This window comes from Camelus ferus, chromosome 23 (assembly GCF_009834535.1).
Source record: "Camelus ferus isolate YT-003-E chromosome 23, BCGSAC_Cfer_1.0, whole genome shotgun sequence".
NCBI classification, from domain to species: Eukaryota; Metazoa; Chordata; class Mammalia; order Artiodactyla; family Camelidae; genus Camelus; species Camelus ferus.
The window spans coordinates 24604809-24617046 of record NC_045718.1 but is presented as its reverse complement, the minus strand read 5'-3'; the positions used below and the strand labels follow the sequence as shown (position 1 = coordinate 24617046).

The 12238-nt window shown below is 40.4% G+C and overlaps 1 protein-coding gene across 1 annotated transcript in view; it reads left to right on the top strand.

The window, feature by feature from the left end:
- The first annotated feature begins 6551 nt into the window (after positions 1-6551).
- HMCN1 (hemicentin 1) overlaps positions 6552-12238 on the top strand; it is a 399750-nt gene continuing 394063 nt past the window's right edge. The window contains 1 exon segment of the mRNA XM_006185542.3: positions 6552-6868. Coding sequence (XP_006185604.2) covers positions 6601-6868 — 268 coding nt within the window. The 5' untranslated portion in view covers positions 6552-6600.

The following is a 12238-nucleotide window of genomic DNA, read 5'->3' as shown; positions in this document are numbered from 1 at the left end:
CATAGAGACAGTTTGTAATAACAAAAGCAGGGGGAAAAAAAGCTAGGATATATTGTTATTTCTGGGCAATACCCTGACTTAAGCATCACTGTCTTTTTTGCCCAACGCTTCCTATTCCTACCCTGGGACGTGCCTTCTTCCTAACTCAATCACTTTCTCCCAATTTACATTCTTGGTGCTCTCAGCTAACTGCCTGCCAATATCTACTTTGAGGGACTCATTTATTTTAAAGTGTAAGTAAGATTTCCATTCACAGGGCTACTTTGCCTTCAGAGATCTGCATTTCACCAGAGATCAAATTTTATTGAAACGGAGTGGGAGAGCCCAAGTCTCTCCTGTGTCCTAGATCATACAGTCATCAATTACATGAGACTAAAGTGGAGAGATGCACCGGGATTATAGCAATTAATGCGTATTTCTACATATATACATATGTAAGTAAAAATGCCTTTTGAGACATTAAATGTTCCTTTCCTTTATCACCCATCTTTCCTCATCATGGTGCTTTGTGGACCTTGAACATGTCCTTAAGTGCTACCGTCCACTTAGATTTCAGGAAGTTGGTGAAGCTACATAAGACCCTCTATAAATAAACAAATAAAAAAGCCTCCCTAGTTATGTGTCCTTTCCAAATCATAGTGCCCTCAGTGCATATACACAAAGCTTCAAACTTTTAATGCTTTGTCTTCAAATAAATATAATGGTAATAATAACACTAAACTTTCTTGAGTACTTGCTGCCCCACCAGGCACTTGTCTAAATGCATTATATGCATTTTTTTCACTTTATTCTCAGAGAAGGACAGTGATTCCAGAGAGATGGGAAACAAATGAAGCAAGTCCTATAATTGCCCCAGGGTACCACCTTTAGAGAGTTTCCAGGCCATGGTGTGTGGAGGTGAAGCCAAAGTGGAACCCTGCAGGCTGCCTGAGTCGAGCAGATGGAGCTGAAAGTCCAGGGAGAGTAGCACAGCTAGAGTTTGCAGTAGAGAGGATCTGAAGGAGCTATGGAGATAGAAACTCCAGAGATCTGAAGGGGGGTCCTCCTTGTGGACTCGGCTGAGTACTGACCAGCACATGCATACGAGGAAAGAACCACTAGGAAGGATTCAAGGCAGCTCACACAGGGATGGGGACAGATCTGTCCCCACCAGGCAGACTAGCAAATCTCATGATTCAAAGAGTACTGGGTAGAATACATGAAAGGGTCTTTTCCCAGTGATGGGGAATAATTCATCCTAGACTGAATACTGCTTTGGTCTGACCTAACAAATTTTACTTACTTATTTCTTTTTATTGAGGTACAGTCAGTTGACAATGTTCTGTTAATTTCTGGTATACAGCATAGTGATTCAGTTATACGTGTGTGTGTGTGTATACATATACATACATACACCTTTTCATATTCTTTATGCACTATTACAAGGTATTGAATATAGTTCCCTGTGCTATACAGTAGGACCTTGCTTATCTATTTTATATATAGTAGTTAGTATCTGCAAATCCTGAACTCTTAATTTATCCCTCCCCATCTTCTTTCCCCCCTGGTAACCACAAGTTTGTTTTCTATGTCTGTGAGTCTGTTTCTATTTGTACATAAGTTCATTTGTGTCCTTTTTTTAGATTCCACATAAAAGTGGTATTTTGTTTTCTTTTTCTGACTTCACTTAGAATGATGTCTCCAGGTCCATCCATGTTGCTGCAAATGACATTATTTTATTCTTTTTTATGGATGAGTAGTATTCCATTGTGTATATGTGTGTGTGTATATATATGTATGTATGTACATATGTATATGTATATGACAACATTGGGGTGCATGTATCTTTTTGAATTAGAGTTTCTTCTGGATATATGCCCAGGAGTAGGATTTCTGGATCATACAAGTCTATTTTCAGTTTTTTAAGGAATCTCCTTACTGTTTTCCATAGTGGCTGCACCAAACTACATTCCCACCAACAGTCTAGGAGGGTTCCCTTTCCTCCACACCTTCTCCAGCATTTATTGTTTGTAGACTTTTTAATGATGGACATTCTGACCAGTCTGAGGTGATACCTCATTATAGTTTTGATTTGCATTTCTCTGATAATTAGCGATAGTGAGCATTTTTTCATGTGCCTGTTGGCTATTTGTGTGTCTTCATTGGAGAGATGTTTAGGTCTTCTGCCCATTTTTGGATTGGGTTGTTTGCTTTTTTGTTATTGAGTTGTATGAGCTGTGTGTATATTCTGGAAATTAAGCCCTTGTCTGTTGCATGGTTTGCAAATATTTTCTCCCATAGGTTGTTTTTTTTGTTTTGTTTATAGTTCACTTTGCTGTGCAAAAGCTTGTAAGTTAGGTTCCATTTGTTTATTTTTGCTTTTGTTTCTATTGCCTTGGTAGACTGCCTTGGGAGAACATTGCTAAGGTTTATGTCAGAAAATGTTTTACCTATGTTCACTTCTAGGAGGTTTATGCTGTTGTCTTATGTGACCTAACAAATTTTAAAAGTGAGTCCTGAAAGAATCACTCTCTCCAAATAACTTTATTCTGTCCCAGAACAAAGCTCAAGAATATTTGTAAAAGTACAGAAATATCTAGTATGAATTCATAATGTAAAGGTAAAATTCATAATATCTGATATCCAATCAAAGATTATGTGGCCTGAAAGGAAACAAGAAAATGCAGTCGATAACAAGCAGAAACACTGATCAGCTGAAACTGATGTAGCACTGATACAGATGTTAGAATTACTAGCCAAGGACATAAAAGGTTATTATAACTGTATTCCAGATGTTCACACACTTAAAAGGAGACATGAAAGATATAAAAAAGATCCAAGTAGAATTTCTAGAGATAAAAATTGCAGTGTCTGAGATGTAAGGGACACTGAATACGACAATTGTTAGAACAGACAGTGGAGAAGAAAAGATTACTGAACTTGAAGAAATAGCTATGGAAACTATCAAAAATGAAACGTAATGAGAAAAGAAAATAATAATTTTAAAAACTGAACAGAGCATCAGTGAGCTATGTAACATCACGTAGCCCCAACTATGTGACCTGGGGTCCCCAGAGAAAAGGAGGTAAACATATTTGAAGGAATAAAAGCCAAAAGTTCTGTATTTGATGAAAACTATACACTTAGAGATGCAAGAAGCTCAACTATCTCTAAGTATAAGAACTACAAGGGGAACCACCTCAAGGCACATCATCATCAAATGGTTCAAAATCAGTGACAGTAAGAAAACTCTTAAAAGCATCAAGAGAAAAAAGACCTGGTTTATACAGAAGGACAAATGTAAATATGATTGAGATTTCTCACTGGAAACAACACAAGCAAAATACAGTGGGGTAAGATCTTTAAGGTTCTGAAAGAAAAATAAAAAACTGCAAACCTAGAATCCTGTATCCAGCCAAACAAAAACAAAAAACAAGCAAACAAGAAAACCCAAACCAAAATAAAAAATTTCAAAAACAAAGATGAAATAAAGAATTTTTCAAACATACAAAACTGAAAGAATTCATTGCCAGCAGAGCTTCACTACAGGAAATATTAAAGCAAATCCTTCACGGAGAAGGAAAATGACATCAGATTTGAAAACGTGAGTCTACACAAAGAGGTGAACAGCATCAGAAGTGGTAAATATATTAATTTTTTAAATTAAATATCTTTAAAAGATAATTGACTACTTAAAAATAACATTAATATAGTGTGGGGTTAAAATATAGTAATGTAAAATAAAATGGAAGACAATAGCAAAAAAGGTTAGGAGGAATGGAAGTATATTATTCTGAGTGTCTTTTACTATAGATGAAGTGGTATAATACTACATGAAGGAAGACTGATAAATTAAAGATACATACTATAAACCCTATAGCAAACACTAAAATAAAATAGTTATAGCTAATAAGCTAGCAAAGGAGTTAAAAATAGAACCATAAAAAATTCAGTAAATCCAAAATAAGACAGAAAAATAGGAAAAAAGAAACAAAGAACAGATGGGACAAAGAAAATAAATATCAAGATAACAGATTTAAACCCACCTTATCCATAATTACATTGAATGTAAATAGTCTAAATAGCCCAATAAAAAGCAGAGATTATTTGCATAAAAAAAGCAAGACCCAATTGTATGGTGACTACAAGAAACAAACTTTAATATAAAGACACAAATAGGTTAAAAGTGACAGAATGGAAATGATATATCATGCTAACACTAATGAAAAGAAAGCTGGAGTGGCTATATTAATTTCAGACAAAGCGTATTCCATAGCAAATAATATTACCAGGAATAATGAATGTAACTTCATAATGATAAAGATGCCAGTTAATCAAGAGGACGTAATAATCCTAAGCGTTTATGCATCTAATTACAAGGCTTCAAAATGCACGAAGCAAAACTGCAAGAAGAAATAGGCAAATACACAATAGTAGTCGGAGATTTCAATACCACGCTCAATAACTGATAAAACAAGAAGGCAAAAATCAGTAAAGACACAGAAGATTCAAGTTAACACTATCAAACAACTTGACCGTACTGACATTTATAGAACATTCTACCCCGCAACATTCTTTTCAAGTGTGCTGGGAACAATTACCAAGATAGCTCATTTAATCCTTATAAGGTAGGAACTATCATTATTTCCACTGACAGCTGAATCAATGAAAGCATGAAGAAGTAGGTAACTTGCTGGAGATACGCATTTATTAAGTGTTACAGCTGGGCTTTGAACCCAGGCTCTCTGACTCAGAACTCTTAATCACCAGACTACCATCTCCCTTGAACACCTGGAACAGCTCAGCTCTCAGTGAAATCTCTAGAATTTCTAATACAATCACTTTTAAATAAACAAAGGGGGTAGGCTACTCAAACAGCGTTTTCTAAATACTACTTGGACAGGAAGTATGTTCCACCTCTCCTCTCACATTCCCACTCAGCCCAAATAGCCAGTCTGCTTCCTTTAACTGACATGACTTATAGGTATCATAAACTCAGGTTCCAGAGTTGCTGGGTCTAAAAGTGAAGACAGTTGCAGACTCTAAAAGGCTCAGGGTAGCTGGCTCTTCCTCAGGCTGCCTCCGTGTTGGTTGGGTGGTCTAACACACATTCCAACTCGAATCAAGATGCCTGCTGGCCCCTTGTTTAAATGCCAGGATCCAGACAACCGCTCCTTTTGCAGGATGTAAATACGTTTTTACTAAAGAGAAGCAAAGAATCCTTGGCTTGTGGTTGATTTTCTTTGTCCACCTTATCTCTGTTATTAGTACCATAATGTATATAATAATTACAACACGGAAAAACTTTGTTAAGTTTTCCAGGGCGAGGTTTCCTTACTTATCAGCCAGAAAATGCCATAGAAGGGAACACCTTTTTAAGTGAATCTTTGGCTGAGACTTCGCAAATGGGTGTTCTATGGGAGGAAATGTGAAACAAGGATATTATTCTGCCTCACCATGCTGACGGGAGGATTCGAACTGCTCAGCAAACCCGAATCTTGAAATTAAAAAAGACTTTTCTCTTTAATGTGCTCTCTCCCCTCATCCTTTTGCACTGAGCTTCCATCCTGTATTCGCATCCAGCTTCTTTCCCTTCTCCCATCTTTCCTAACTACAATCAGTGACTCCCCAGTTCCAGCTGTCTCTCTCTGTTCCCTTCACAGCGCTTTTCCCTTTCCTCCCGATTCTAGCCCATCCAGCTCTCTCCTCCCTCCCTTCCCCACAGCTCCACAGTCCCTGAGGAGTTCAAAGAGTGATGGAGAGTGGCTGCAGCCCAGCTGAGGGGACTTCCCAGCTCCCTCTCCCGGCTGGGCTGAGGACGGGTGGCTGGGCTGCGGCGTCTCGGCTTTTTGCGGGAGCTCCGAGGGTGCGGATTATTTAAGAGGTGTCTGAAGCAGCCTTGTACACAATAGAAAAGTACAGTTCCCTTTTTGCTGGTTAGCGTGGTGTCCCTCGGCTCGGGTCTTTGCCACACACTCTTGCAAGCCGTTGTTTACACTGGGCTTTTGGAGGTGAGGAGCAGTGCGGGTGGGACGCGGGGAGCGCTTCCTTGGGACTGAATCGACTCGAGAATCAGCGGAGGGAGAAGTCGCCCTCCGGGAGGCGGGGCAGAGCCAAGGAACCGGGCCTCCGCTGGCCAATCAGGAGGCGAGGCCGAGCCCGGCTTCCCCTCCCCTCCTGCTCGCCGGCGGGCGCGCGCAGTGGAAAGTTGGGAGCCGCAGCGGCTGGCCGGGCGCAGAGCGGCGCGGCGGCGAGGGCGGCGAGGGCGGCGAGGGCAGCGGACTCGGCGCGGCGCCGCTGGCTCGGAGCGGCCCCCGGGGCATGGGCCGGGCGCGCCGCCCGCACTCCGCCACACGCCGCCCGGGCCCGGGCACTCGGCCGTCCCGGAGGAAGCTGCGTCGGGACAAAAGCGGCCGCATCTCTGGCCGCCCGGCCCCTGCAGGGGTTCAGCTTTGGTGCTTGTCCCCATCTGATTCTCAGCCCCAAACTTTTTGGGAGTTCAAAGAGATTTCAGGAATCGAATGAATTGCCCTGAGAAGAAACCTGCTGCCGGTTGTTGAGGTGGGGGTAAGCACAGGGCTTAGGCGCTCAGGAAAAAAGGAAAAAGAAAAGAAAGACAAAATGAGTTCCTGGGACATTGTCCACACAGTATTCTTGTTCGCTCTTCTTTATTCTTCCCTAGCTCGGGATGCAAGCCCCCAGTCAGACATCAGGGCTGAGGAAATTCCCGAGGGGGCCTCCACCTTGGCTTTTGTGTTTGATGTGACTGGTTCCATGTATGATGATTTAGTTCAGGTTATCGAGGGAGCTTCCAAAATTTTGGAGACGTCTTTGAAAAGACCTAAGAGACCTCTTTTCAACTTTGCTTTGGTGCCTTTCCATGATCCAGGTAAGGGAAAGATTTATTCTGTTTTATTTCTTATGCTTACATTTATTTCTTATGCTATGAAAGTGTCAGGAAGTTTCAAAACCATTTTTTTTTAATGTAGCTGAATACAATTGTAACAAAGAATTGCTCGCTTGCATCTGGGTTTGCTCTGTGATACCTACTTAAGTCTCAGCCATGTAGATTGCTTGTTTATAGAGTGCTTGTGAGGTGGTACCCAAACCTGGAAATGTGGAGTTAGGAAAACCAGAGCAGCGACATCAAAATAAGAGTTAAGTGATTAAAAAAAAAATTTTTTTTTTTTAGAACTAAAGAATGTTTAATTAGGAAGGCCGACTGGGACATGGGTATTCCGCAACAATGCTTTAGGGGCTAACATCCAGGTTGAGAGCGTTCTCAAGATAACTCTCAAGTAAGGGGGAGAAAAACCTGTGTGAGACAAGGGAGGCTGTAATAACTACTAATGAGTTGAAGAGATGAAAATAAGAGAGAAGCCATTCATTTCTTAATTAAATCTATTCACCTTTGCACCAGACCATCATTAGTTAGGTTCACAGATGATTATAAACATTATGTCCATGTTTTATCCATTAGAAATGCATGCAGTTTGGTATGTCGGTGCTCTTTAAAGGTAGGTGAAGCACAATATTTTTTTTTTGCCCTAAAGCCATGGGTTTCAGCTGCTCCAGTGCAATTTGATCCTCTTTGCTTTTTTCAGTTTCTCTTTAAAGAGGCACCTTTCTGTGAGGCATATAGGAGCGCTCATTGTCATCAGCCGGGGTAGCATTGCAGAAGGAGCCCTGGGGCTGGCTGTCTAACATCCACCTGAGTTTCATTAGCACAAGTCCCTGCCCAGTGGAAGAAATAAAGCATTAGTTTCTTAAAAATCCTCCCCCACTGTTTTCTCCCACATTTTTATTGAAATTCCCTCTCTTTGCTGGAAGACCTTTTCACAGCCTCTTCACAATGAGAGCATGATATTGAGAAGCTCAAATTCTTGTGCATTTGACAAACATATATGTGTTCAAATTACTGCTAGATATTCGATGTGGGGCAGGTTTCAGCCATTAAACAAATTGGCAGGGGGAGAAATTTAGAGGGAACTAGAACTCTGGGTTTTTTTGTTCTTCAAATGAAAAAAAAACTACCTATTCTCTTCCAGGATATACATATATTTTAGTAATTTCTACATTGATTAAACGTGAGATGTTCTTTATATTTGAATAAAGAGTTGAATAATCAGTTACTGTTTGCTGCTTTAGTGAGATACCTCATGTGTTATATATAATGTTTTAATTTATTAAATGTCAAGATTCCAGTTGTGATGCAGTTCAAGACCTGTTATTTTGGAATAGCCTAAGTATGTTTCTTCTATAGGGTGAATCTGAAATTGGCTAAAAAATAAAGCAAACATTTTCTCTAGCACCACAATTTGCTTTCCTCCAAAAACTCTTATGAAATGTTGCTGTAAACAGAGCACAAAAATTGCCTCAAGTCATAAGGGCAAACTACATCATCATGATATTTTGATACGATATGAGGAATTATTGGAATAAACTGTATTGTGACATGCTGCCTTCCGGTTGTTACCAAATGGGAAAGTTTGTTGTAGTTAACGTTCCTATACTTCAGTAGTTATGATTCAGAGTAGAGGAAAGTTGGAATGCTAATAACAAATGATTAATAAATAAGAGCTAATAAACAAATGATTTTGAAGTAAGTAGTATGAGAAAATGATTAATTGGTTCCATAAAATTAATGGTATAATTCAGCAAAATTATTAATTTTATTTCCATTGTGATTCAAAGTAGAGAGAAGCAACCAAGTGTTATCTAAAACTATTTAAAGTATTTTTGAAGAGAAAGGGAAATAGAAATCAAAAATGGTAATAACCTTTAGTTTACTAGCTCACTAAAATGGATTGTAATACTGTCTTTGTGTGACATTTTCGGTTTGTGCGTTTGTACAATCATTAAGAGTTTTTGATTCCCTGGTACTTCTGATTGGTGATCAGCTTGGAACCACCAGTGGACAGAAAGGGCCTTGAATGGGGGTTGGCTGTTTTAGTGAGTGACGTTAGAAAACTCTGTCTATATCTTGTCTAATTTAAACCATAATGGAAAAGAGAAAAAAGGTCTGCCTTTTTGAATCCGTTTCCTCAAACATGTGATGAGAGAACTGGATTTGAACGTCTCTAAGGTCACTTCTAACTGTACGTTTTACAACTGACAGTTTTACCTTTGGTGGTTTCTCACGGTCCCTGACACATATTCATAAAGTTGGTACAACTGACAGGCAAAGAAATGATGTGTGGAATTTAATACAATAATTAGTAACCTTGGCTGCTTACAGCTTTTCACAGTCCTTTGAGATCTGCTGTTGCATTTAGCTAGATGAAATAATGGATATGATATGCGATACAGTCTCAGGCGTTTGATCAAGACCTTTAGGCCTTTGTAGATGATTGCTTTGGATCTCTGCATTGTAGTTTGGGGCAAGATGTGTTTCAGATGAGGGTAGGAATTAAAATACATGGAAAATATAGACATACAAGAGGAGTAAGTCTAACAAGTTGACAAGGAGGTGATAGAATCACTCAGAAGATGTGCATGTAGGAAGCTAGTGTTGGAGGACCAGCTGCATACTCATGGTAGAAGGAAGTACCAGAGAGGACCAGGCTCATGGCAAGTCAAGGCAACTTTCTGATGCTAACTCTGCTTAAGATGGGTTTCCCACTTCCATAATCTTGTTTAATGTATTAATTTTTAAAACAGATTTATTGAGATATAATTCCCTTACCATACAATCATTCACTTTAAATGTACAGTTCTGTGGTTTATAGTATATGCAGAGAGATATGCAGCCATCACCTTGTAAAGCTTGGAACATTTTTCTCGCTTCAGAGAGAAACCCTGGGCCTTTTATTTGTCAGTCCTCCTGCCCCCATATCATCCTCCCCTCAGCGCTAAGCAATACTAATACTAATACTTTTGTCTCTGTGGATTTTCCTATTCTGGACTTTGACATGAATAGAATCATAAAATATGTGGTCTTTTTTGGACTGGCTTCTTTCACTTTAATGTTTTTAAGACTCATCCATGTTGTAGCATGTTTATTCCTTTTTATGGCCAAATAATATTCCATGTTATAGATATACCGTATTTATTTATCTTTTAATCTGTAATGGATATTTGGGTTGTTTCCACTTTTTGGCTGTTATGAATAATACTCCTGTAAACATTGGTGTACAGGTTTCTGTGTGGATATTATGGCATTATGATTTATATGTGATATTGTGATTTATAGTAAGAAATAAATACTTGGTCTTTGTTGCCTTTTCTGGCATGGAGCTCACTCTAGGGGTACCCCTGTGTGGGCTGCATGCGCCCTCTGTTGTGGGTGGACAGAGATTGCTGTGGCATGCTGGTGGGTTGGGCTGACCCCTGGCCCAGCCAGCTGTGTCTCTCCACTGTGACAGTTGTGGATGCCCAGGTAGATGGGGCTGGTCCCTGTCGTGGATGTCTCTGAGATCTGGCTGTCAGTGCATCGGTGTGTTGGCTGTCCCCTCCCACCCTGAGGGGAAGCTACTTTGGAGGGGTCAGTGGAGGTGGGAACCAGATTGAGCAGGGCAGGTCCTCTGAGAAATGCTGGGGTAGGGCTCCTGGTGTTAGATAGGTTGATGGAGAGTGATAGAAATGGTGCCTGCCAGTGCCAGGTCAGCTAGGTGGATAGAGAGTAAAAATTGGCACTCTTCAGTGCTTCCATCCCCAGAGAAAGTTCCACCAGATCCCCACACTTGCCCTAGAATGAGTCATTGAATCTCCTTCTCATATGACCCAGTCCTTTTACAAGCTGCTGCCTCTGCACTGGGACTCAGAGTGAGTGAGTTTGTATACAAGCCCTTCAAGAGCTGAGTCTCGGTTTCCCACAGCCTCTGGCTCTCCTGAACGTATGCCTCACCGGTTTTCAAAGCCAGATGTTATGGAGGCTTGTATTCCTGGTGCAGGGAGGCTGATGTGGGGCTCAGAGCCCTCGTTCCTCATGGGGGGACCTCCATGGTTGTGATTTCCTTCCCGCTGGTTGGTTGCTGCATTAGGGTAATAGGTTTGACTAGACCACGTCTCTGCACCACCCCTGTCTCAATGTGGCCTTTTCTTTGTATCCTTAGTTGTGGACTATGTCTTCTGCTAGTCTGCAGGTTCTGAAATAGTTACTCCATATATAGTTGTACTTCAGTGTGTCTGTGGGAGGAGGTGAGCTCAGGACCTTCCTGCTTCCCTGAAACACAACCATTCTGACTGTTGTTTGAGAATAGTCTAAAGTGGAGCAAAGGCAGAAACAGGGAGGAGGGGAGGCTATTGCATCATTCAGGCAGAAGAGGATGATATGTCTTGGGTGAAGCTGGTAGCTGTAGAAGTTTGGAGAAATAATTGAATTCTGTGTATATTTTGGAGATGAAATCAAAATAATGTATTGATGAACTGGATGTGATGTGTGAGAGAAATGGCAGGAGATGAGATAGATTCTGAGGATTTGGCTTGAGTGAGTGGAAGCATAGCATAGCCATTTGCTGGGTTGGAGAAGAATGAGCAAGAAGCAGGTTTGAGAAAGAGTGGGAGACTGAGGCTTTTATTTTTGGATGTGTTTGAGATGCCTTTGTTACCTAAGTGGAGATATTACAAAGGCAGTTGGATATATGAGATTAGGGTTCAAGAAGTCTGGGTCAGAGATACAAATGTGGGATCCAGAGGCACACAGCAGATGGTAATCAGGGCTCTGAGGCTAGGGAGGACCACTAAGGGACTGATTAAATGAAGAACAATGAAGGTCTGAGGACCCAGCCTTGAAATACTCCAATGTTTAACAGTTGGAGATGAGAATAAAAGGACGAAGTAGCCTGAGAAATTGAAGACAGAGTGGAGAAGAGTATGTTGTTCTGGAAGTCAAGAGAGGGAAGCTTTTCAAGGAAGAAGCCCTAATTGGTTAAGAAGACAGAATTGGCTAATCTGTTCAGCAATGTGGAAATCATTGATGTCTCAAGAAGAAATGATGGGAGTGAAAGCCTGTTTGGAGAGAATTTTTAAAGAGAATGGGAGAGGAGGACTTGGAAATCTTTGGCATTATATTGCTATTTCCAACTACTGGAAAGGTTGTTTTGTTCATGAAGCTAAAATTGAAACCAGTTTTGATGAATGATTCAACCAGTATTTTGCAAAATGCAAGTGCAGTGTAGTAGAAAGAACGTCCAATTTGGAAGGGAAGATTTGTGTTCTTTTCATTATTCCTGTCATTTAAGCCAGTGTTTAACCTTGCCAGATTTCTTTTATCTATAAAATCTGTGCATTGGTAGATCATTAAAACCATGGAGTTTGG